This window comes from Geotrypetes seraphini, chromosome 9, assembly GCF_902459505.1.
Source record: "Geotrypetes seraphini chromosome 9, aGeoSer1.1, whole genome shotgun sequence".
Lineage (NCBI taxonomy): Eukaryota > Metazoa > Chordata > Amphibia > Gymnophiona > Dermophiidae > Geotrypetes > Geotrypetes seraphini.
Window position 1 is genome coordinate 189,539,973 of NC_047092.1, and position 27,258 is coordinate 189,567,230.

The 27,258-nt window shown below is 42.7% G+C and overlaps 1 protein-coding gene across 1 annotated transcript in view; it reads left to right on the forward strand.

The window, feature by feature from the left end:
• FAM131A (family with sequence similarity 131 member A) overlaps positions 1-27,258 on the forward strand; it is a 54,404-nt gene that overhangs the window by 12,034 nt on the left and 15,112 nt on the right. Inside the window, exons 2-3 of the mRNA XM_033959185.1 lie at positions 15,036-15,175; positions 22,017-22,110. Of these exons, the coding sequence (XP_033815076.1) occupies positions 22,041-22,110 (70 nt within the window). The 5' untranslated portion in view covers positions 15,036-15,175; positions 22,017-22,040. The remainder of the gene's footprint in view (positions 1-15,035; positions 15,176-22,016; positions 22,111-27,258) is intronic.

Here is a 27,258-nt window from a genome sequence, read left to right on the forward strand (position 1 = left end):
TTAAGCATCTGTCCTTGATGCCATCTTGGATCCCCCAGTGTGGTTTTAGAAGGACAAATGAGTGGAATTGGAATATTTGTTTAGTACAATTTCATCCCAACAGTTTTTGGCTTCAGGCATTTGTCCATAAATCTTTGATGGATTTTTGTGATGGTTGCAGTCTATTTGTTGTGTTTAATGTTGGGGGTTAACCATCTGTTAGACTACACTAGATGTTGTCTCTGTGACTGTCTACTGACTTGGTGTGTGTTTTCTCTTTTTATAGTACTTTTGGGTGTGGCTTCATGGACCCTCTGTGGTATCAGTCCTCTTTCTCTAGGTTTTGTGCCACCTTTCTCTGTTTGTGGAAGGTGTTACACCCAGCCTCATGTGACTTTAGGGTTAGCATATAGCTCCAGACAAAGGAAGACAGAGACATCCGGGTTAGGCTTCCATTGAAAGCAATGGAAGTAAAGCCCAGATGTCTCAATCCGTCCTCCTCTTTCTGGAGCCATATGCTAACCCTATGTGACTTACCTTTCAGAACAGGAAGAACCTGCTGTTTCTCTCTTATACAGCACCTGAGTTGTGTGGGGTGTGTCAAGTTCAAGTTCAACTTTATTGTATTTGATATACTGTTTATTGAAGCCTAAGTGGTTTCCATACAAATTTTTACAAAAATATAAAATAGGGGAAGACGTACAAGGATTCTTAAAAACCATGGACAGACATACTTGACACAGAAGGGAAAACTGATAAGAGGATACATCATATTAAAATAAAAGGAGTGGGAAAGGAACAAACCAAGAGGGAGGGTAATGTGAGAATGGGAAAGGAGAGAAAGAGAGGAGAAACCAAGAAAGCTCAGTCTTATTAGCTCCGTCTCTCTCATGCACACAGCCTGTTTCATAGTCATTCACTACTAGACTCATTGATTCACCTTTAGTCAAGCAGTCACTCTCACTCTCGTGCCCTCACTTATTATAACTGCTCTGAAGAGAGTCAGATCAGGTGCAGTAAGAAAAAAATCTCATCTAGAAATTGATTCTATAGAAAAGGTTAAATGAATTGTGTGTGTGTGTGTGTGTGTATGGTGTGGGGGGGGGGGGGTGCTGCCTCATGTTGCAGAGAGCTGCATCCTGAAGAAGGCAGGGAGTCCTGCTCTCATGAATGTACATCACCTGCACATTCTTTGCCATTTCTATTCTCAAAGTTTTCCTTTTCCATTGTCATAGTAACCAAATTCCCCTGGTATTTCTGACACTGGTTTCCAATGGCAGCAGGTTGCTGTGAGACTGGATGTGATTCTGTGAAGCTGAATCCAATGTTGAGAGAATGCATAGGAATTGGTGAGGCTCCACGCGATGCCATATGATGTTACAGTGGGACTGGATGAGTTGCTGTCTGGCTGCATGTGATGTACACATCCCAGGGTAAACATGAAATTAGTGACCTGTTGCTAAAATCATCTGTAACATAGAAACATGATGGAAGATAAAGGCCAAATGGCCCATCCAGTCTGTCCAACCGCAGTAACTATTATCTCTTCCTGAAGATTGGAGGGTGGCCAATGTTATGCCGATTTTTTAAAAGGATTCCAGGGGAGATCTGGGAAATTACAGACCAGTAAGCCTGACTTAAGTACCGGGCAAAATGGTGGAAACAATTATAAAAAATAAAATTGTGGAACATGTAGACAAACATGATTTAATGAGACAGAGTCAGCATGGGTTCAGCCGAGGGAGATCTTGCCTCAGCAATTTGCTTGACTTCTTTGAAGGTTTGAATAAACATGTGGATAAAGGTGAGCCAGATGATATAGTGTATCTAGATTTTCAGAAAGCTTTTGACAAAGTTTCTCATGAGAGACTCCTGAAAAAATTTAAAGAGTCATAGGATAGGTGGCAAAGTTCATTTGTGGATTAGGAATTGGTTATTGGATAGAAAATAGAGGGTAGGTTTAAATGGTGATTTTTCTCAATGGAGGAGAGTAAACAGTGGAGTGCCGCAGGGATCTGTACTGGGACTGGAAATTGGAACAAGTGAGGTGATTAAATTTGCAGATGGCACTAAACTGTTTTAAGCTGTTAAAACTTATGCGGATTGTGAAAAATTGCAGGCAGCTGTTAGGAAATTGGAAGACTGGGCGTCCATATGGTAGATGAAATTTAATGTGGACAAATGCATAATGATGCACATTGGGAAGAATAACCTGAATCACAGTTACCAGATGCTAGGATTCACCTTGGGGGTTAGCGCCCAAGAAAAGGATCTGGGTGTCATCATAGACACTACGATGAAACATTCCACCCAATGTGCGGTGGCAGCCAAAAAAGCAAACAGGATGCTAGGGATGGTTAACAAGACTAAGAATGTTATAATGCCCATGTATTGTTCCATGATGTGACCTCATCTGGAGTTTTGTGTTCAATTCTGGTCTCCTTATCTCAAGAAAGATATAACGGCACTAGAAAAGATTCAAAGAAAAACGAACAAGATGGTAAAGGAGATGGAACTCCTCTCGTATGAGGGAAGACTAAAAAGGTTAGGGCTCTTCAGCTGAGGGGAGATATGATTGAAGTCTACAAAATCTTGAGTGGATCAATTTTTCACTCCGTCAAAAATTACAAAGAATAGGAGACACTCAATGAAGTTACAGGGAAATACTTTTAAAACCAATAGGAGGAAAAATTTTTTCACTCAGAGAATAGTTAAACTCTGGAACGCATTGCCAGAGGATGTGGTAAGAGCGGATAACATAGCTGGTTTTAAGAAAGGTTTGGACAAGTTCCTAAAGGAAAATTCCATAGTCTGTCATTGAGAAAGACATGAGGGGAAGCCACTGCTTCCTCTGGATCGGTAGCATGGAATATTGCTACTTCTTAGGTTTTGGCCAAGTACTAGTGACCTGGATTGGCCACTGTGAGAATGGGCTAGTAGATTTGATGGACCATTGCTCTGACCCAGTAAGGCTATTCTTTTATTCTTCTGTTCCTACTCAATCACGTTCCATCCCCTCCACCTCTCCAACTCATTTGCCAAATCAGAAACCACTGTGCTGGAAAGCAAATTAAAATCCTTCCTACAGTTGCCATCTAGCCTCTCAAACTTCTCATCTGCTATTCCTGAAACCACTATTCACATAAGGAAACCAAAATCCTCCCTAGTCACCATTCAATCCTTCCACTTCCCCCAGATCATCTCCCATCCCCCAAACCTCTCTACCCAAAACCCAAAACCTTTCTACAGTCACTATCCATCCTCTTCACTTCCCTCCAAAAATTACCCAAACCCCAAAAGAAGTGTTCCTAAAATCTGTCCAGATAAAAATCTCCCTCAGAATTGCTTCCATTGCTTTCATCTTACTCAACCCAATATAGCGCAAGTTGTACATTTTTGTACAATTCCTATCAGTCAATCTGGAAATAGCAAAGATTTTATTTTATCCCTGAAAGATAGATTCAACTCTGCTTTTAAAATCTGTAAAAGGCCCTTCTATACTAGTGCAGCAAAAATGGAAGAAGCTTTCACTGGAATGGACATAGGCTGAGCCTCCTTAACCGATGGGGAGTCCTTGTCCCTAAGAGGGCTGTAATACTTGACTAGGTACATAACATCTTAAATTTGATGTGATCTAGCAGCGGCAACCAATGTGTGCTTGTTGAAGCAGAGGAGATGCTAAGATCCACCTAGGGCAAATCATTCTTCCAGTTACCTATAGGCCACTGCAGTAGTCTAGCTGGTAAATATTATAATTTTCTGGAAGACATCATAGGTTTGACTGACAACATCTATTCGAGCAAGTGGACCAATCCTTGTGGCGTCCCTCAGGGTTCACTGCTTTCTTCACTTCTTTTCAATGTTTACCTTTCTTCCCTTGGTACTAGATTAGGTAATCTCGGCATCAAACTGTTCATTTATGCAGATGATATTACAATCATAATTCCTACTTCATCTTCAATCAAGAGTATTAGTTACATTGTTAAAGAAACACTCAAAGTGATTGAAAAATGGATGAAGGAATATAAATTGAAGTTAAATTCTGAGAAAACCAAGCTTTTTTTGCATCCTTTCACCAAAATCAGTTTGAATCTTCCATGACTATAAAGTCTACTAAGTATCCTATCCATTCATCTATTAAAATCTTGGAGGTGATTCTTGATCGTAGTCTATCCATGAAGAATCAAGTGGACTCTGTTGTATGGAAGGGGTTCAACACGCTGAGGAAATTGTGTACTTTGAGGACATTTTTTGATCTTGTCCCATTATTATGGAATGCTTCTAGATTCTCTTATGCAAGAGGCAGCCAACAATTCAAACTCTCCCTTCCTTCAGTCAAAGGAATCAAGAATTTCAGTCAATCTTTGGTTTTCAAATTATCTCAACTATGTGATGAACTTCCTCTTATCTTAAGGGGCCCTGGTCCTTTTCAACTTTTTCGCAAATCTTTAAAAACTACTTTATTTGTTAAACACTTCAGAAATCAGTCACTTTCATTTTTCTGACTGTTATTGTTTTGTATTTCTTTAAATTACTGTTAACCGAGTCGAGTCCCATTTTGGTTGAAGGCCCAGTATACAAAGTTAAGTTTTAGATTAGTTTAGTTTAAAATGCTGGTCCAATCTTTGGTCCTAAATCAGCTGGATTACTGCAACATAATCTACCTTGGAGGTATTAAAAAAATCTTTTCAGACCAAGAATTATCCAAAACGCTGCGGTCAGACTCATTTTTGGTCTAAAGAAATTTGACCATATTACCCCTTTCTACTAGGATTTGCACTGGTTGCCAGTAGAGGCACGTATCATCTTTAAATTGGGCTGTATCTATTATAGAGTATCTTTAGGTCAAGTTCTGCAATATTTGGCTAACTCTCCATATTTCAATACAAGGTTTCTCTCAATTAAACATATGCTCTTTTTACATCCCAACCCATTTCGGGCTGTAAATTAAAGCAGCCACTTGGGATAAGGATTTCAAACAGTTACTATTGTCCTATGTTCCATATTTACATTTTATGAAACAATTTAAAACGTATTTGTTCTCCAAAGTTTCAGCCTCTGATAACCAGAGCTGGTATTGTGACATCATAATGCCTCATTCCACCAATAAGAGCCAACCTCATCAGTGATGTCACAATGGATTGACTGTCCTAGACTTGGCTCACTTGTGCTACATTTTGATTTCTAGAGTGGTGCAATGGTTAAAGCTACAGCTTCAGCACCCGGAGGTTGTAGGTTCAAACCCTGGGCAAGTCACTTAATCCCCCATTGCCCCAGGTACATAAGAACATAAGAAGTTGCCCCACTGGGTCAGACCAGAGGTCCATCGCGCCCAGCGGTCCGCTCCAGCGGCGGCCCATCAGGTCTGTGACCTGTGAAGTGGTTCCTGACCATTTCTGTAACCTACCTCTACATCTATCTGTAACCCTCAATCCCCTCATCCTTTAGGAACCTATCTAAACCTTCCTTGAAACCCTGTAGTGTGCTCTGGCCTATCACAACCTCCGGAAATGCGTTCCATGTGTCCACCACCCTCTGGGTAAAAAAGAACTTCCTCGCATTTGTTCTAAACCTGTCCCCTCTCAATTTCTCCGAGTGATCCCTTGTACTTGTGGTTCCCCACAGTCTGAAGAATCTGTCCCTGTCCACCTTCTCTATGCCCCTCAGGATTTTGAAGGTTTCTATCATGTCTCCTCTAAGTCTCCTCTTTTCCAGGAAGAACAGCCCCAGCATTTTCAACCTGTCAGCGTATGGAAAGTTTTCCATATCTTTTTCCAGTTTAGTTGCTCTCCTCTGGACCCCCTCAAGTACTGCCATGTCCTTCTTGAGGTACGGCGACCAGTACTGGACACAGTACTCCAGATGTGGGCTCACCATTGCACGATATAGCAGCATGATGACTTCCTTCGTCCTGGTCGTGATACCCTTTTTAATGATACCCAACATTCTGTTCGCTTTCTTTGAGGCTGTCGCACATTGTGCTGATGCTTTCAATATTGTGTCCACCATCACCCCCAGGTCTCTTTCAAGGTTACTCACCCCTAGCAGTGATCCTCCCATTTTGTAGCTGAACATCGGGTTCTTTTTCCCTACATGCATGACCTTGCATTTCTCATTAGAGAGATTGTGAGCCCACTAGGACAGACAGGGAAAAATGCTTGAGTACCTAAATAAATTCATTTAAAGTATTCTGAGCTCCCCTGGGAGAACAGGATAGAAAATTGAATAAATAAATAATTTTATTGAGAAGTCTACTTGTACAAATCTCTGTAACACTGGATGATGTAATGGTTCAATCTGACAAATTGAAAAGTAGCAAATTACCTGGACTGGATGGTATACATCCCAGAGTGCTGATAGAATTGAAAAATGAATTTGCAGAGCTATTGTTAGTAATTTGTCATTTTTCTTTAAAAACCAGGATAGTATTGGAAGATTGGAGGGTGACAAAAGTGATGCTGATTTTTAAAAAGGGTTCCAGAAGTGATCCAGGAAAGTAATGACCAGTGAATCTGATGTTGGTGCCAATCAAAATGATAGAAGAAACTATTGTAAAAAACAAAATTAACATATACATAAACCTGGATTAATGAGAGAAAGCCAACATGGTTTTAGTCAAGGGAAATCTTGTCTCACCAATCTACTGCATTTCTTTTAAGGGGTAAATAAACATGTGGATAAAGGTGAACTGGTTGATATTGTGTATTTGGATTTTCAAAAGGCATTTGACAGAGTACCTCATGAAAGAATTCTGAGGAAATTAGAAAGTCATGGGATAGGAGGTAATGTCCTTTTATGGATTGAGAACTGGTTGAAAAACAGAAAACAGAGAGTGGGTTTATATGGTTAATATTCTCAATGGAGAAGGGTAAGTAGTGGGGTTCCCTAAGGGCCTGTGCTGGAATCACTGCTTTTCAACAGATTTATCAATGATCTAGAGATGGGAATAACTAGTGAGTTAATTAAATTTGCTGATGACACAAAGTTAAATTGCAAGAGGATTGTGAAAAATTGCAAGAGGACCTTGTGAGATTGGGAAGACAGTGCATGTGGGACAGAGGAACCCAATGTATAGCTATGTGACGCTGGGTTCTGTGTTAGGAGTCACTGCCCAGGATAAGGATCTAGGTGTCATTGTTGAGGATTCGTTGAAACCCTCAGCTCAATGTGCAGCAGCTGCTAAGAAAGTAAATAGAATGTTAGGAATTATCAGGAAAGGAATGGAAAACAAAGTTGAAAATGTTATACTGCCCTTGTATCGCTCTACGGTATGGCTGCGCTTTGAATACTGTGTGCAATTCTGGTTGAAGCATCTCAAAAAAGATATAGTGGAATTAGAAAAGGTACAGAGAAGGGTGACAAAAATGATAAAAGGGATGGGCCAACTTCCCTATGAGGAGAGGCTAAAGTGGCTAGGGCTCTTTAACTTGGAGAAGAGATGGTTCAGGGGTGATATGATATAGATCTGTAAAATACTGAGTGGAGTGGAAAGGGTTGATGTGAAACACTTGTTTACTCTTTCCAAAAATACTAGGCCCAGGGGACATCCGATGAAGCTACTAAATAAGAATAGCCTTTCTGGGTCAGACCAGTAGCCCAATCCAGGTCACTAGTACCTGGCCAAAACCCAAGGAGTAGATTTTTTTAAAAATGGAGATAATATTTCTTCACACAATGTGTAATTAAATTCTGGAATTCATTGCCGGAGAATGTGGTGAAATTAGCTTAGCAAGGTTTAAAAAGGTTTGGATCATTTCCTAAAGAGAAGTCCTTATAGGCCATTATTGAGTTGACTTGGGGAAATCCACTGCTTATTCCTAGGATAAGAAGCATAGAATCTGTTTTACTACTTGGGACCTGGGTTGGCCACTGTTGGAAACAGGGCAATTCTTATGTTCTTATATTTTCTTTCACACTTTTAATTTCATTTCCCACTGTGGATTCTTGAAGATTTTTATTTACTCTCCCACTTTCTCCACAGACTGTTTTCTTACAGTAAAACTTTGGATTGTAAGTAACTTGGTATGCAAGACAAGCAAAACATTTTATTAAATTTTAAAGTGATATACAGGCAAAGTCTTGCAGTACGAGTACATACAGTATACATGCGTCAGATCATCACAACTGAGCCGATGGTTCTTCTCTCTCTGACACTGCAAGAGTGTAGAAACTATTCTAAACGAGCGAGGTCTTGCAATATGAGTACATACAGTATATACACATCACAACATCACAGCTGAGCCGATGGTTCTTCTCTCTCTGACACTGCAAGAGTGTAGAAACTGTTCTAAACGAGCGAGGTCTTGCAATATGAGTACATACAGTATACATGCGTCAGATCATCACAACTGAGCCGATGGTTCTTCTCTCTCTGACACTGCAAGAGTGTAGAAACTATTCTAAACGAGCGAGGTCTTGCAATATGAGTACATACAGTATATACACATCACAACATCACAGCTGAGCCGATGGTTCTTCTCTCTCTGACACTGCAAGAGTGTAGAAACTGTTCTAAACGAGCGAGGTCTTGCAATATGAGTTCATACAGTATACATGCGTCACATCATCACAGCTGAGCCGATGGTTATTCTCTCTCTGACACTGCAAGAGTGTAGAAACTGTTCTAAACGAGCGAGGTCTTGCAATATGAGTACATACAGTATATACACATCACAACATCACAGCTGAGCCGATGGTTCTTCTCTCTCTGACGCTGCGGGAGTGTAGTGACTGTTCTAAACAAGCAAAGTCTTGCAATATGAGTACATACAGTATATACACATCACAACATCAGAGCCGATGGTTATTCTCTCTCTGACACTGCAAGAGTGTAGAAACTGTTCTAAACGAGCGAGGTCTTGCATTACAAACACATACAGTATACACACATCGCATCGTCACAACTGAGCCGATGGTTCTTCTCTCTCTGACACTGCAAGAGTGTAGAAACTGTTCTAAACGAGCGAGGTCTTGCAATATGAGTACATACAGTATACATGCGTCACATCATCACAGCTGAGCCGATGGTTCTTCTCTCTCTGACACTGCAAGAGTGTAGAAACTGTTCTAAACGAGCGAGGTCTTGCATTACAAACACATACAGTATACACACATCGCATCGTCACAACTGAGCCGATGGTTCTTCTCTCTCTGACTCTGCAAGAGTGTAGAAACTGTTCTAAACGAGCGAGGTCTTGCAATATGAGTACATACAGTATACATGCGTCACATCATCACAGCTGAGCCGATGGTTCTTCTCTCTCTGACGCTGCGGGAGTGTAGTGACTGTTCTAAATGAGCGAGGTCTTGCAATACAAGCACATGCAGTATACACACATCGCATCATCACAACTGAGCCGATGGTTCTTCTCTCTCTGACGCTGCGGGAGTGTAGTGACTGTTCTAAATGAGCGAGGTCTTGCAATATGAGTACATACAGTATACATGCGTCACATCATCACAGCTGAGCCGATGGTTCTTCTCTCTCTGACGCTGCGGGAGTGTAGTGACTGTTCTAAATGAGCGAGGTCTTGCAATACAAGCACATGCAGTATACACACATCGCATCATCACAACTGAGCCGATGGTTCTTCTCTCTCTGACGCTGCGGGAGTGTAGTGACTGTTCTAAATGAGCGAGGTCTTGCAATATGAGTACATACAGTATACATGCGTCACATCATCACAGCTGAGCCGATGGTTCTCTCTCTGACGCTGCGGGAGTGTAGTGAGCAAGGTCTTGCAATACAAGCACATGCAGTATTTTGTATCAAAGTTTTTGGGTTGTGGAACGAATCGTCTGAGTTTCCATTGTTTACTATGGGGAAATTCGCTTTGATATAGGAGTGTTTTGGATTACAAGCATGGTTTTGGAACGAATTATACTCGTAACCAAGGCTTTATTGTATTTCTCATTGTTGAGACTGAAGCAAATCTTTCCTTTTCTCCAATTCACCATCTATAGACAGATTTCTGACAGCTTTACTTAGAAGATGCTGTCTGTTCCCTCCTGCCTGAATCTGCCGTAGGTCAGTGTCTTTCTCCTGTGACCCAAATCCCTCGGTGTTTGTGATTGCTGGTAACTAGGGCAGGTCTTTAGAAATTACCTGAGATACACTTTCTCTGTGTATGAGAAACAACAGCCAGGAACAGATCTTTCCTGAACTATTTACACCTGCTTATAATCAGAAGCTTCCACTGAACTGTCCTCTGCATTATTCTTCTGTATCCCGTCTGTCCATCTGCAAGGAGTAGGATTAGCTGTTATGTTATGTTATACTGTATTTGAATTGTGCCTGTGTACAGTGCTGTGTAAATGTCTGCTGTGTGCTATACAATCATTGATGGCAGCTAATTTGTCAATTAAGTTACACACACAGCTGTGGTTGTTCTGTAACCTACAAGTGCCATTTAGCATTTAACACGTGCGAATGCCATTAGCGTGTGTTAAGCTTTTGCGAAAGAGCCCCTAAGTGTAAATTGGGTTATATGAGGGTTTGTCAAAAAGTTTCCGCACTTTCATATTTTTACAGGAAACGGTTGGAGCGGGAGAAGTGGTAAGAGGGCGTGTCTTAGAATGTCATGTGACTAGTCAGGCAAGCTGGCTCACCTTGCAGGTAGTGATGTAATTTGCATTTGAGATATTTAATAAATAGTGTTTAAAAAATAAAACTGGAAACATTTTGAAGGTCCCTCATAGAATGACAAATGAGGATCAAGTATATATAGTTTTATACCACATTCATATCATTGTTGGAGAAGAGGACATCGTAAAGTTAAATTGAACAAGTAAAATATTGTTAGTGAATAACATTGTTAGATTGTGGGTTCCATTATTAATTGCTTGGAACCCTTTTATGTTCAATATATTTTATTCAGCTCATCAAAAAAAAAAAAATCAAGTAAATACCCAGTCCACCCTTGTACCACGGAGCCGCCGCCCAATTGTAAGGCAGGCGAGGCCGCTTCCCAGCAGAAAGAAAGCTCTGAACCAAGCATTCCATTCGAAGGTAAGGATGCCTCTATGAATACGTTTGTTGCGAGCAATCAAAAAAGAAATGATATGGCCCCGAATCACCGTCTTGGTGGCTTCTCAAAAAAGAATAGGATCATCCATATGTGGAGCATTATTAGTGGAATAATCCTCCCATTGGGCCTGCAAAATGTTTGAAATTCTTTATCCTGAGCAAGATAGAATGCGAAATGCCAAAAAGGCGTACGAAGATAAGCTGCATCCAAATAAACGTCTACCCAAATAGGGATATGGTCAGAAATATTCAGGGGACCAAACTCAGCCGAAATGACCGAAGAGAACAACGTCGAGGACACAAAAATATGGTCGATCTGAGAGCAAGTATTGTGGGCCCGAGATAGATGAGTATAGTCACGGACCTCAGGATGAAGAAGACACCAAGGGCCTACCATGGAGAGAGTATCACAAAAGTCAGAAAGAAGACGACCCTTAGCCCCCAAAGATGCAAAGGTTGTACCGGATTTATTTGATGCAGGGTCCATCACCAAATTAAAATCGCCCACGATAAGAAGCGGGGCTCCAGAGTAACTAGAGCAAAGTTGAGTCAACTTTTGTAAAAAGGCAATTTCCGACGAGTTAAGGCCATAAACCATAAGTAACAGATAGCATCGATCACCCAACGTCAGACGCAAGAGCAGGTATCTACCATCAAGAGCCTTCTCGAGGACCTGCACTCCAAGAGACGAAGACTTGCGGACCAACACAGCAATACCACCATGTCGGCCCTGAGAGGAGACAAAATATACTTCCCCCACCCAAGAACGACCCAGCTTAAGATGTTCCGCATCCGTCAACCGGGTTTCTTGTATGCAAGCGATGTCCGAGTGATAACGCTGTAGAGCAGCTAATATTTTTGACCGCTTAATTGGCGACGTAATTCCCCCGACATTCCAAGAGGTAAGCCTAAAGGGAGTACTCAGGTTGGAAAATCAGGAAATAAGTAGATTAGTGAGGAAAGAAGAAAAATTGTGAGACCACCCCAGGAGCCCAGCCATCCCCCAGAGCAGTATGGCCAAACAGAAGGCATAGCCTGAAAAGTAGAACAAAAACAATGCAAGATCCCAAGAAACTGAATACAGATATTAAAGGAGGACCGCCCACTCCTCTGTCCACCCATCCAACCCAGCAACCCAACCCCCACCACCAAATACAAAACGAACCCCTTAAACACTGTAATACAACAACCCACACCGCACCACCCAGGTGGGACGGAGCGAGGGAGTCACTAAGATGTGAGTGGGGCCCCCAACCCCCCCTCCCCCACATATAACTCAGGGAAAATGAACAGGCGTCCAGATCCAAAGGTAGACACCGCTCCAGAAAACAGCGGGGCCCCCTCCCAATCTAGGAAGGACCACGGGAAGCCCCACAAAGGAACCATATACAGTACTAACAGGCAAATTAATTCCCTAGAAAGAGTTAGTGTGAACCAGTCCAGGCAGACTGAGGGTAACCTACAAAAGCCACCCAATGGGAGCCAAGGCATAGTGGAAGAGAGAAGCCTAAAGCCCCATAAGGGAAAACTCCCCAAGCCCTGGTCACGAAAGGGACCAGAGATCAAGGAAACCACAAACATACCTCCCCTCGCAAACATACAAACAGAGTAAGAGAAAAGGGGAAGAACACACCAGATAGATCCAATAAAGACTCAGACATACAAGACACATTCATTCTCCCCAGCCCCCCATCATACGAAACACCTTACCCCGAAAAGGCACCCCACAGAATATCCATCTAACAGGCAAACAATCACACCTCCCAAAACTTCCCAAACCCCAGAAAAAAAACAGCAAACCTATTACATCCCCAAACAGCCCTCACAAGCAGACAACCAGTCCAAAACACCCCATTCTCTTATCACAGACACACGGAACCCCCCATACGCAAGAGTCCTTTCTGAGTCCCCCCAAAACATCTAGCCACAGAAGGCCACAGGGTCCAAAAAAGAAGGGGGGTGGAGAAGTCCAAAAAAGCACGGACACCTCCAGGCCTCCACCAAGCCGCATCTTCCAATCAGGGTGACCCGGTAAAGGCTCCAGGAACACAAGACCACCTCCTCACCACCAAGTACTCAAGAAGCAGTAGAGGGTCCAGGCTCCAAAGGTAGGGCTGCTTCCACGGTGTCGTACGTCTTCCATCCGGTTCCTGTCCAGATCTTTAGGAGCGCCGGGTAAAGCAGCATGAAACACTGTTTGCGATGGTAGAGTGCCGAGCACGGAAAATTGCCGGCGACGCTCTTGTAGGGCCAGGGAGTAATCCTGAAAGAGCCTGATCGGGTCCCCCTCATAGCAGATGGTATTCCTTTTAAGTTTATATTGTCACATCAATTCGCCCTTGCGGGCATAGTTATGGACTTTAAAAATAACCATCCGGGCACGTGTTCGATCGTCTGTTCTCCTGCCCAGGCGGTGCGCCCGCTCGAGTCGTAGAGGCCCCATACCAGAAGGTAGTGGAAACTCTGCCTGCAACCAGGACTCACGAGCGGGCAGCAATCGGGAGTCGGAGACAGCTTCTGGCAGGCCCACCAAACGAAGGTTATCCCTCCAAGAACGGTTCTCAAGGTCTTCAATTTTCTCTGATTGCCCCTGTAATTGTTCATGGAGGGAAAGTACATCAGCCGCAGAGGAGGTGTGAGCGTCCTCGACCAGTGCCACCTGCGTCTCCAACTCCCCCGTGCGCCTAGTCGTGTCGGCCAACAGAGTCTCCATAGCCGACAACTGCCCTGATAGTTGATCAAAACGAGATTCAAGGGCGCGCTCCACCGATGCTGATAGAGCCTCAATGTGCACCTCAGAGAGGAGAAGCGCAGGGCCCAATTCCACTGCCGCCATCTTCGGGTCAGTTTTTTATGGCCGCACGTTTTTGTCTTTATCTTTCCGCGTTGATCTCCCACTCATAACCGGGCTAGTATGGGTGACAAACTTGTCCTTGTACCGCTCTCACCCCGATGTGCAGGAGTTAGGCACTTAAAAAGGCTTTAAAAGGTGGGAAAAGGGACCGAGGGCCCTGGAGCTCCAGCAACACACGTCTTGCTCCGCTCAGCACATCACGTAACCCGCGCTTGGAACCCTTTTAAAAACTCGACATTTCATTGGCCACCCTCCAATCTTCAGGTGCTATGGATTATTTTAATGACAGGTTGCAGATTACTAATCGCAGATCAGGAATTTCCTGTTTGAGTTCTTTCAGTATCCTACTGTGCATACCATCTGGTCCAGGTGATTTACTACTGTTTAATTTGTCAGTTTGGCACAGTTCATCATCTAGGTTCATCAAGCTTACTTTCCGTTCTGCATCATCACCATTGAAAACTGTTTCTGGTACAGGTAGATCTCGTACATCTTCTTCAGTAAAGACCAGAGCTAAGAATTCACTCAGTCCTCCATAGCCCCAGGTACGTTAGATAGATTGTGAGCCCACCAGGACAGATAGGGAAAATGCTTGAGTACCTGATTGTAAAACTGCTTAGATAACCTTGATAGGCGGTATATAAAATCCTAATAAAAAAAACAAAACAAAAAACATACTGGCTTGTCAGCATGATTGAAATCCAGGACATTGAGCTTTTGTATGGTCTTTGCCTTAGTTCTTTATATCAAAGCACATCATAATTTGGCTAAATGATATTTGTAAGGTTGGAGATGCTTTTTAAACAATCCCAAAACTATCTGGAATAACCACATGTACATCCAAAACGGATACATTAAAATGTTAATTTAAAAGAATGAATTTGAAATCTATTTGTATGCTGAGATAAATAACACACCTGAAAAATGGAAAGTAGTAACTTCAGTGGTATCATTTTCTGATATATGATTAATTTTATGGAAGTTAACAAGCTTTTAATTCCTTACTTTCACATCGAGGCTCTGTTGTTTTAACCTGGCAAGAGCATCTCTCTCTCCAGGACAAAGCATGCCACAATCCGTTGCTTATTTGAGCGGCTTGGATCTGTAATTTGTTCACTCTGCTTTATTCATTGCCTCCTAGCTGGCAGGTCTGACTCCCATTTCTTCATTTTACAGTGGCAGTGGACACAACACTGCATGTGGAGTGGACAGAGGTACGAGCCAGCCCAGTGTGGTACTCTGCAGGACGCACCAGAACGTGCTTGCTGAAGAGAACTGCCCGGCAAACCTCGCTGGACAGTCAAGACTCCATAGAGGTGCTTGATTTCTCTTTATTTTCACCTGGAAATGTCTACCTCTTCCTTTGGGAACCATGGCTGGAATTTGGCATCCCAAGGATTTTTCACTCTTTAAGCATACAGCAGTGGCTTGTGTGTAGGAAAAATATGCGTGAGGTGCATGTGAACCTATGAAAGTGAAATCACAGATGCAGAAAAGCCTTTTGGGTTCTTTTAAACAGCCAGTTTAATTATCTCACTGTGGCATTAACTGTTTTCACATTAATGATTCACAAAAGAGAACGTTACTCCATCCCCTTCCCACTCTTGTACAGCCAAAGGTCAAGAAGGGCCGGTGCTTCACTCAGAGCTCAGATTCTGGCCTCAGATGTTAGCCAAAGGCCAAGTGCTAAGGATGGGCAATCCAAAACGACTGCTTTGTTTCATTCCAGTGCCACCTGTAGCATTGTTCATTTCATTGGGTTTTGGCTGATGTGTTTAAGAATGTGCCCTCTCTGCAAAGTGTACATGTGTGCAATGATTTTTAGAAGGTGTTTGAAGAACTCCCTTATGAGAGTCTCCTCAGGAAATTAGTGTCATGGGATAGGAGCTCAAGCCTTGTTGTGAATTGTCAGCTGAATATACAACAGGAAGTAGAGAGTAGGACTGAATGGTCATTTTTCTACAAGGAAAAGTTCTACTGGAGTGCCCAAGGATCTTGAACAGATTCATAGATGATTTGGAGAAAGGAGTGATGAGTGAGCATGACATGCTGCGTCTGATCTTGTCTGGTCTCTCTGGTCAACTCCAGTCTGCTCCAGTCAGTCCAGTTAGGCTTACCAGGGGTTAGGCCGAAGGCTGAGGGCCACCTGTAGGAGAGCAGAGTCTTTAAGAAAAGTCAGAGATCAGTCTTAAAGAAATAGGCCAAAACCAACCATAAGTGCTCTTTCTTGCCCCTCTCTACAGTCAGGGTGAGGAAAATCCCCCCAAATCTCTATGTCCAGAAGGTCCGTCTTTTCACCTGCCAGTCCCAAAACCCCAAACTAATAAAAGAAAAGACTTTCAAACTGCACGCTTCCTATAGTTGACCTCGTATGCAAATCAACATGTAGATTAGCTCCTTCAATGTAACTACTATTTCCTTTATGCTCCCTTTTCCCTAGTCCAAGAGGAAGAATTCATCATATCCAAACACAAGATCCTCCCCCCTCAGACCAGGTTGTTTTCCTTTGGTGTTTGGGCAAACGATGGGATGTATGGTGATCACATTTACAAATGACACAAAGTTATTGAAAGTTGTTAAAACAGCAGAGGAATGTCAAGACTTGCAGAAAGATCTTGTGAGATGACATTTACCCCTGCATTCTTTTTATGGTGCCCAGAATTGGTTGCCAAATGTGTGCTTGTGCATGCCAATTAATTGAGTAATGAGCCAAATATTGATGCTAATTGACCTGCGTTATAATTTGTGTATGCATTTAGCATAGTGCCAAACTCAAAAGAGGGCATAGCCATTCTGATAAATTGCGTGTGGACTTATAGAATATGACTTCAGCGTGCCTATTTTAGGCTGTAGCATTTACATGAGATCTCAGCACTTAAAAGTTAGATGCAGAAATGGGCACTCAGTGTAGCGTTATGGAGGACTCATGTTCATTCTAGGATTGTGTTTCATTCCCATCTTTATTTAGCACTGAATTTTGAGTGTCATTTACTGAATCCAGTGCAAAGTGAGGCAGATGGGGAAAAATTACCCCAACTTCAGATCTCTCCGAGTCTATCCCCTTTCATCTTCATCCTACGGCTCCTCATTCCAGAGCTTATTCTCAGTTGAAAGAGATTCACCTCATACGCATTTATGCCACATAGGCATTTAAATGTCTCTCTCAAGAATAAATAATAACACTAGATAACTTAACTAAATAAATGAAATATTTAAATGTCTCTATCATATCTCCCCTCTCCCACCTTTCTTCCAAAATGAACAGATTTAGATCTTTAAGTCTGTCCCCCTACGCCTTATGATGACGACCACTGACCATTATTGTAGATGTCCTCTGGATTTACTCAGTCCTGTTTATATCTCTTTGAAGGTGGGATCTCCAGAATTGCACCCAATAGTACACTGATCTTGGAATCCGTGTGGATAACACACTGAAATTTTCAGACCAGTGTGCCACAGCTCCTAAAAAGTAAATTTAGGGATTATTCTTCAAGGGATGGAGAACAAAACTGCAAATTTCATTATGCCTCTGTCTATGCCCCTGCTTCAACCACACCTGATGGATTTTGCTCTGATATAAAACAGTCACACTTCAAAGTTACTGGACACAATGAGAGTAGCTGCTTTGAAGGGGAGCCAATGCTCTGATCCTAATAAGGGAGTGATGTGGTCAAAGTGTTTAGCACCTGAAAGGAGGTGTGTTGACACATTTTGGACCAGTTGAAGATAGTGGATATCACTACATCTTAATAACTTGAAATAGGGCATTACAGTAATCTAACCTAGAGATCACTAACGAATGAATAAGAATGTGAAGTGTGGAATCTGAGAACAACTTCTAGAGCAAAGCATCTTCAATTAAAAAAGGAGTCTTGATCCTAGCTGAGGTACTGCCTAAGGTCACTCCTAAGAGCTGTACCACTTCACACTGGGCAATTAGGTTTTCCACAAGCTAAAAGATGAACGTATGAGTGGCTGAAAAGAGTGCCTTTTCCAGTGCTCGGGCTTGAGCTGAAGCCTATGGGTGTGAAGCCAGCCTGAGATCGGATTAAGTTTAAGGCTGAGTGAGCTGATGGACTGGACTTCACCTGGATTGACATAGGTCAAAATTAGAATATCATCTGCTTAAGCAAATACCATTAAAGCAAGGAACCCTCTAAAACAAACAAACAAGCAATGGGGAAAGGAACAAATTGAAAAGGAAAGGGGCCAGGATAGAACCCTGGGGGGACAGCACATGTAGGACTGAGAAAGAGTGTCTTGCCATTGAAGACGTTAAGGCATACCAGTGAAGTACGATCTCAGCCAGTTGAGGACCCACGGAATGTAGATGATCAAAGAGGAGGATATGATCAACCAGATCAAAAGCTACTGCAAGATCTAAAGAATCAACGGCAATATCTTCATTCTGATCCATGTGTTGAAGGATAATGGTAGTAATGTCTAAGAGGGTATTTTGTGTACTTTGGAACTTCTTCAAGATGGAAATGAACAACCTGTTCTGCAATTTTAGTGACCAATAGGCCAATAATTTGTCATAGTGATAGGACTTAACTTAGAGTCTTTAAGACATGTGTAGGCCAGTTTCCAGACTTCTGGGACAATGCCTTGAAGAAGGGAAGCACTGATCATGAGATACAAGAGAGGGAATGTGGGGGCCACAAGGGCCATGTATAGGCCCCCTAAGCCCCAACAATCATTACATCTCTCACAATGCCCAAGATCTCATTCACACACATCTGAGCTCAGGAATCTTTTCCAGAAGCAAAAACACATGCCATACACCCAGAAAAAGGGAATATCCTATATGAATAATACACTAGGAAGCCAGATTTTATAAGGCCAATATTTGTATTACAACTGCAGTACATGAAAGACTTGTACAATGAAAAGTGAGAATTTATTCTCTAGCACTCCAAAAGTTTTCTAGTCATTATTCTTAATACATTGTAACACACAGTCGCGCATCGTATAATGTATAAACTAAGTCTGCTTACTCTTTCAAACCTTTGCTATACAAAACTCTGACTTTCATTTATAAATCATTGATTCCCTATAACTCAACTAGACTACTAAGGTCCAATGATCAACATTACTAGTTATTCCCTCACTTAAAATTATTAACACACGGCAGCAAGTCATCTTTTCTGTCACAGCCCCTCAAACATGGAATTCCCTCCCTATTTATGTAAGGGAAGAACTCAATTTAGATAAATTTAAGAGCAAATTAAAAAGCTTTCTTTTTAAGGATGCATTTGATAATTAGAAAGCTTGACTAGGAGTCTCATTCCAATTCCATTCTATAACGTCCCTGAAGTACATTGCTCTCTCCCTTCCTGTTGTTTTTTCCCATTCTTTCTTCTTGTTTTAATATGTTTTCTAAGGTTTAGTTCTTCGTTTGTTTTGTTGCCCCCTAAAATTTTTGTAATTTTATTGATGTGTACATCGCTTAGAATTTTGAATAAGCGATCAATCAAACTTATAATAAAACTTGAAACTTGAACAGTAGCAAAGAGAGATGAGAACCAGAATAATCTGATACATGGCAGAAGGCAGAAAAACTAGAAAATACAGACAAAAAAAAAAAATATCACATGGGCTTAATAGAATGGAAGAACGAAGCAAAAGGCTCTTCTGACCTTAGAGATAGAACTTTACTGCACTTCTGCACTTTCTCTGATGCAGAACAGGAAGGGGGGGGGGGTTGGAGAGTATGCAAGAGATAAGAGGAGTCTAACGTATGTTACTGAGAGAAAATACCTTTATTAACGTGCAGGCAAAAAACCTTATTCTTAGGAAGACAGAAAGAAAACTCAGAAAAAGAATGTATACAAGCAGATCCTAATCAGATGAGCTAAACCTCTGAACAACTCTCATACAAACAGAATTTCCAGAGAGAACAGGCAAGAAAAACGTGAGCTGTGTATCAGGCTCGAGGAATGGGCATCAACATGGCAAATAAGGCTTAACATGGATAAGTGTAAGGTGATGCATGTCGGTTACAAAAATCTCATGCACGAACATAGGATGTCCGGGACGGTACTTGGACAGACCTCCCAGGAAAGGGACTTGGGAGTTCTGATCGACAAATTGATAAAGCTGTCCACGCAATGTGTGGTGGCGGCAAAAATGGCGAACAGAATGCTAGAAATGATAAAGAAGGGGATCACAAACAGATCGGAGAAGGTTATCATGCCGCTGTACTGGGCCATGGTGCGCCCTCACCTGGAGTACTGCATCCAGCACTGGTCGCCGTACCTGAAGAAGGACACGGTACTACTTGAAAGGGTCCAGAGAAGAGTGACTAAGATGGTTAAGGGGTTGGAGTTACTGCCGTACAGCGAAAGATTAGAGAAACTGGACCTCTTCTCCCTCGAACAGAGGAGATTGAGAGGGGACATGATCAAAACATTCAAAATACTGAAGGGAATAGACTTAGTAGATAAAGACAGGTTGTTCACCCTCTCTAAGGTAGGGAGAACGAGAGGGCACTCTCTAAAGTTGAAAGGGGATAGATTCCATACAAGCTTAAGGAAGTTCTTCTTTACCCAGAGAGTGGTAGAAAACTGGAATGTTCTTCCAGAGGCTATTATAGGGGAAAACACCCTCCAGGGATTCAAGACAAAGTTAGACAAGTTCCTGCTGAACAAGGACACACGCTGATAGGGCTAGTCTCGGTTATGGCGCTGGTCTTAGACCAGAGGGCTGCCGCTTGAGCGGACTTCTGGGCATAGCTTGTGTCGTCTGCAAACTTGATGATCTCACTGGATGTTCCTTCTTCTAGGTCATTGATGAAAATATTAAATAAGATGGGCCCAAGTACCGAGCCCTGGGGCACACCGCTAGTCACTTTCTCCCAGTCTGAGAACTTCCCATTTATGCCCACTCTCTGCTTTCAGTTCTCCAGCCATATGCCTATCCTAACAGACACGGAGGGCTAGGTTCAATTAATGATATCCCAAGTTAGGTGCTGGGATGCTTCGCACTAAGCTAGTATTCTGCATTTTGCGACGGGCTGTGAAAGCCTGGTGTAAATTCTGCACCTAATTTCAGGGGTGCTGCTGCCCTTGACCTCATGCCCTTTGGCAGATCCACACACGTAACTCCTAAATACTGCCAATTAAGAGGTTCTTAACTTCAATAATGGTTGTCAATGCTTAATTGACTTTAGCTTACATGAGGATCTGGGATCCATTCCCAAGTTTGGGAGGCTTATAAAGAATACAGGGGATAATGATAAGATAATCCATACTGAAGTCACAAATCACTTTACTCATCATACATAGGAATTTGGATTTTATTCAACAAGGAGCCGGTAACCAATGCAACAATGGGGAAGCTTTATCCTGCTTTTTAGCACTGCATTCTGGACCTGCTTTTTAGAAAGACAAAAAGATGCCTAATTGAAGTAGACCAGACTGGATATTATTGCAAGCTGGACCACTTGTTTTGCAACCCCTCAAAGAAGAGCGACCAAAATGAAAAAGGGCTGGAACTCCTCTCGTAAGAGGAAAGGCTTAAGAGGTTAGGGCTCTTCAGCTTGGAAAACAGACAGCTGAGGGGAGATAGGATCAAAGACTACAAAATCCTGAGTGGTGTAGAATGAGGACAAGTGGATCAAGATTTATAAAGACTAGGGGACACTCGATGAAGTTACAGAACAATACTTTTAAAACTAATAGGAGGAAATATTTTTTCACTGAAAGGATAGTTAATCTCTGGAACTTAATGCCAGAGGATATTCTAACAGCAATTAGTGTAGCGGAGTTTTAAACAGTTCCTGGAGGAAAGATCCATAGACAAGCCATTACTTGCCCTGGATCAGTAGCATGAAGTGTTGCTACTATTTGGGTTTTTACCAGGTACTTGTGACCTAGATTAGCCATTGTTGGACACAGGATACTGGGCTTGATGGGCCATTGGTCTGACCCAGTATGCCACAGTGTTACATTAGCCTTAACTTCATAAAACATTTTTGAATGATTGAGGAAACCCGCTTGTCAGAAGAAAGAAAAGATTTGATTTCAGTACTCAGGCTGAGAATATTGTCCCATCAAAGTATTTTTAGGTCCCACTTTGACTGCCCATTGATTTCAGGTGTCTATGACAGTTTTGACTTTTGAACATTTTTTGACAAATGTTTTATTTTTCTGATAGGTAAATGTTGAAGACACAACTGAAATGTTACCTAAGTCCCGGCGAGCGCTCACAATACAAGAGATCGCAGCCCTGGCCAGGTCTTCCCTTCACGGTAAGAACTGAACTTCCCTCTTTCCTCTCCTGTTTTCAGTGAAGATTGAGCAACATTTTCACTTTTGCCATTGCTTTATGTCAGAAGTGGATAAAGGATCTGCACTCTTATTCTGCAGACACACACACACACCAATGTCCACAATGCTGCTGTTAATTATCACTAGGGCCTTTTGCTTACAGTCTTTGATACATCATGAAAAGCTGAAGAGAGACAACAGGGAGAAATAATATCACCATAACACAACCAAGGTATTAATACAGCATAAACAACCAAAGAAAGATCTCAGAGTATTAAGACAGCACAAATGGCTGAAGAGAGACAACAGGGAGAAATAATAGCTCCTTAACCCAACCAAGGTATTAATACAGCATAAACAACCAAAGAAAGACCTCAGAGTATTCAGACAGCACAAATGGCTGAAGAGAGACAACAGGGAGAAATAATAGCTCCTTAACCCAACCAAGGTATTAATACAGCATAAACAACCAAAGAAAGACCTCAGAGTATTCAGACAGCACAAATGGCTGAAGAGAGACAACAGGGAGAAATAATAGCTCCTTAACACAACCAAGGTATTAATACAACATGAACAAGTGACGAGAATTCTCAGAAGAGGAAGGAGCAGCATTTTAAAACAAACAAATGGATAACTTTGTAAAGCTCATTTAGATCCATGAATGCAGAAAACCACCATTAATTTGAACAGGCTCAGTGAAAGTAAGTCCATTAAGGGTGTGCACATGTGAACACTTCACCCACACGTTTATGCTTAGTTTTGCCAGTTATACACAGTGGTATAGCTACAGATGGTACTTGGACCAATCCATTTTGGAGTTAGGCCCACCCAGCAGCAGTACACCTAGGAGCAAACTAGGCCTCTCAGCTATGGGTGGCTCAGTGGTCTGGCATCGCTCTCTCTCCCTAGTCTACCTTAACAGGTTTATATCTTAAGAACATAAGAATTGCTGCTGCTGGGTCAGACCAGTGGTCCATCGTGCCCAGCAGTCCACTCACGCAGCGGCCCCCAGGTCAAAGACCAGTGCTCTAAATGAGTCCAGCCTCACCTATGTACGTCCCAGTTTAGCAGGAACTTGTCCAGCTTAGTCTTGAAACCCTGGAGGGTGTTTTCCCCTACAACAGACTCCGGAAGAGCGTTCCAGCTCTCTACCACTCTCTGGGTGAAGAAGAACTTCCTTACGTTTGTACAGAATCTATCCCCTTTCAACTTTAGAGAGTGCCCTCTCGTTCTCCCTACCTTGGAGAGTGTGAACAGTCTGTCTTTATCTTCAGGGGTTTCACTGGATGTAACAGTGATTCACTCATGCATCCTGCAGCTGACCCAGAAGCTTCTCTCTGCCATATCCTTCCTCTTTTGATAAAACGTCCTATCACCACATGGGCCAAACATAGCAGAGAGGCTTCAGGGTCACCACAGGCTGTGTATATGAATTGCTGCTTATGCTCCTGCATTAATGAAAGACACCTGTTAAGGTTGATTGAGTGGAGGTAGAAGGGGAGGTAGAAATGGTGGATAATAGGAGAGAAGGGAGGGAGAGAGAGGAAGAAATGGTGGACCCTGGGTGCAAGAGAGGGAGAGAGTTGATGTACAATGGAAAAGAGATGGAGGTGGGAAGAGAGAGGGAGAGATATTGGACATAGGATTGAAGGGGAAGGAAGGAGAGAGAGATGCACAGAAAAAAAGAGAGAGATGCCAGATTCAAAGCAGAAGGAAGTGAGGGAAAGATGCTAGACAATGGAAGGGAGGGAAGAGAGAGGGACCATAGGGAAGGTGGTAGGTCAGCAGGAAAGAGAGAGAAGAAGAGAAGCTTGACAATATGGTGGTGGTGGGGAGGATGAGAGGAGAATGGAAGAAGACAGGAATGGAACAAGTCAGGAAAGAGAAGAAAATACTAATGAACAGTGGCCACTGAAAAGAGAGTTAGCAGAAGACAGGAAAGCAGAAAAGAAAAACTGGGACTAACATAATGGAAAAATAAAATATCTAGACAACAAAGGTAGAGAAAATGTTCTGTTTTGAGCTGCTGACCTAACTTCGGGGCCCTTTTATTAAACATGATAAGATATTGTTTAGTGTATTTTAACGGGGAACTTTCCTGCATGCTAAGTCTATATTTTAAACAGCTTTGGTTTTGCATGTCCCATGCTAATTTTTTCATAGCACATAATACTTGCAACTAATAATGTGGGAGCAGTTACTGCCTCCAGTTTAGGAGGTTCTAAATGCTCCCATGTCAGGCCTTTGCAGGCCATGTCAGGCCTATCTGGGGGTTAGTTCAGCTTGCAGCTTGGAGTCACTTACAAGTTGCTTGCCAATGCAAGCTGAATTTCAACCCCTTTGTTAAAGTTGATTTGTTAATCTATATACAGTATATAAAATCGGAGGTATGTATGTGTGTATGTATGTGTGTATGTGCCGCGATCACGCAAAAACGGCTTGACCGATTTGAACGAAACTTGGTATGCAGATCCCTCACTACCTGGGATGATATGTTCTGGGGGTATCGCGGCCCACCTGCACACGTGGGCGGAGCTACAAACATAAAATCAGATTTCACCCATTCATGTCAATGGAAAAAATGTAAAAAGCTGCCATTCTCACAGTAATTCAAACACAGCTTGACCGATTTGAACGAAACTTGGTATGCAGATCCCACACTACCTGGGGTGATATGTTCTGGGGGTCTCGCGGCCCACCTGCACACGTGGGCGGAGCTACAAACAGAAAATCAGATTTCACCCATTCATGTCAATGGAAAAAATGTAAAAAGCTGCCATTCTCACTGTAATTCAAAAACGGCTTGACCGATTTGAACGAAACTTGGTATGCAGATCCCTCACTACCTGGGGTGATATGTTCTGGGGTTCTCGCGGCCCACCTGCACACGTGGGCGGAGCTACAAACAGAAAATCAGATTTCACCCATTCATGTCAATGGAAAATATGTAAAAAGCTGCCATTCTCACAGTAATTCAAAAACTGCTTGACCGATTTGAACGAAACTTTGTATGCAGATCCCTCACTACCTGGGGTGATATGTTCTGGGGGTCTTGTGGCCCACCTGCACACGTGGGCGGAGCTACAAACAGAAAATCAGATTTCACCCATTCATGTCAATGGAAAAAATGTAAAAAGCTGCATTCTCACAGTAATTCAAAAACGGCTTGACCGATTTGAACGAAACTTGGTATGCAGATCCCTCACTACCTGGGGTGATATGTTCTGGGGGTCTCGCGGCCCACCTACACACGTGGGCGGAGCTACAAACAGAAAATCAGATTTCACCCATTCATGTCAATGGAAAATATGTAAAAAGCTGCCATTCTCACAGAAATTCAAAAACGGCTTGACCGATTTGAACGAAACTTGGTATGCAGATCCCTCACTACCTGGGGTGATATGTTCTGGGGGTCTCGCGGCCCACCTGCACACGTGGGCGGAGCTACAAACAGAAAATCAGATTTCACCCATTCATGTCAATGGAAAAAATGTAAAAAGCTGCCATTCTCACTGTAATTCAAAAACGGCTTGACCGATTTGAACGAAACTTGGTATGCAGATCCCTCACTACCTGGGGTGATATGTTCTGGGGGTCTTGCGGCCCACCTGCACACGTGGGCGGAGCTACAAACAGAAAATCAGATTTCACCCATTCATGTCAATGGAAAATATGTAAAAAGGTGCCATTCTCACAGAAATTCAAAAACGGCTTGACCGATTTGAACGAAACTTGGTATGCAGATCCCTCACTACCTCGGGTGATATGTTCTGGGGGTCTCGCGGCCCACCTGCACACGTGGGCGGAGCTACAAACAGAAAATCAGATTTCACCCATTCATGTCAATGGAAAAAATGTAAAAAGCTGCCATTCTCACAGTAATTCAAAAACGGCTTGACCGATTTGAACGAAACTTGGTATGCAGATCCCTCACTACCTGGGGTGATATGTTCTGGGGTTCTCGCGGCCCACCTGCACACGTGGGCGGAGCTACAAACAGAAAATCAGATTTCACCCATTCATGTCAATGGAAAATATGTAAAAAGCTGCCATTCTCACAGTAATTCAAAAACTGCTTGACCGATTTGAACGAAACTTTGTATGCAGATCCCTCACTACCTGGGGTGATATGTTCTGGGGGTCTTGTGGCCCACCTGCACACGTGGGCGGAGCTACAAACAGAAAATCAGATTTCACCCATTCATGTCAATGGAAAAAATGTAAAAAGCTGCATTCTCACAGTAATTCAAAAACGGCTTGACCGATTTGAACGAAACTTGGTATGCAGATCCCTCACTACCTGGGGTGATATGTTCTGGGGGTCTCGCGGCCCACCTACACACGTGGGCGGAGCTACAAACAGAAAATCAGATTTCACCCATTCATGTCAATGGAAAATATGTAAAAAGCTGCCATTCTCACAGAAATTCAAAAACGGCTTGACCGATTTGAACGAAACTTGGTATGCAGATCCCTCACTACCTGGGGTGATATGTTCTGGGGGTCTCGCGGCCCACCTGCACACGTGGGCGGAGCTACAAACAGAAAATCAGATTTCACCCATTCATGTCAATGGAAAAAATGTAAAAAGCTGCCATTCTCACTGTAATTCAAATACGGCTTGACCGATTTGAACGAAACTTGGTATGCAGATCCCTCACTACCTGGGGTGATATGTTCTGGGGGTCTTGCGGCCCACCTGCACACGTGGGCGGAGCTACAAACAGAAAATCAGATTTCACCCATTCATGTCAATGGAAAATATGTAAAAAGCTGCCATTCTCACAGAAATTCAAAAACGACTTGACCGATTTGAACGAAACTTGGTATGCAGATCCCTCACTACCTGGGGTGATATGTTCTGGGGGTCTCACGGCCCACCTGCACACGTGGGCGGAGCTACAAACAGAAAATCAGATTTCACCCATTCATGTCAATGGAAAATATGTAAAAAGCTGCCATTCTCACAGTAATTCAAAAACGGCTTGACCGATTTGAACGAAACTTGGTATGCAGATCCCTCACTACCTGGGGTGATATGTTCTGGGGGTCTCGCGGCCCACCTGCACACGTGGGCGGAGCTACAAACAGAAAATCAGATTTCACCCATTCATGTCAATGGAAAATAT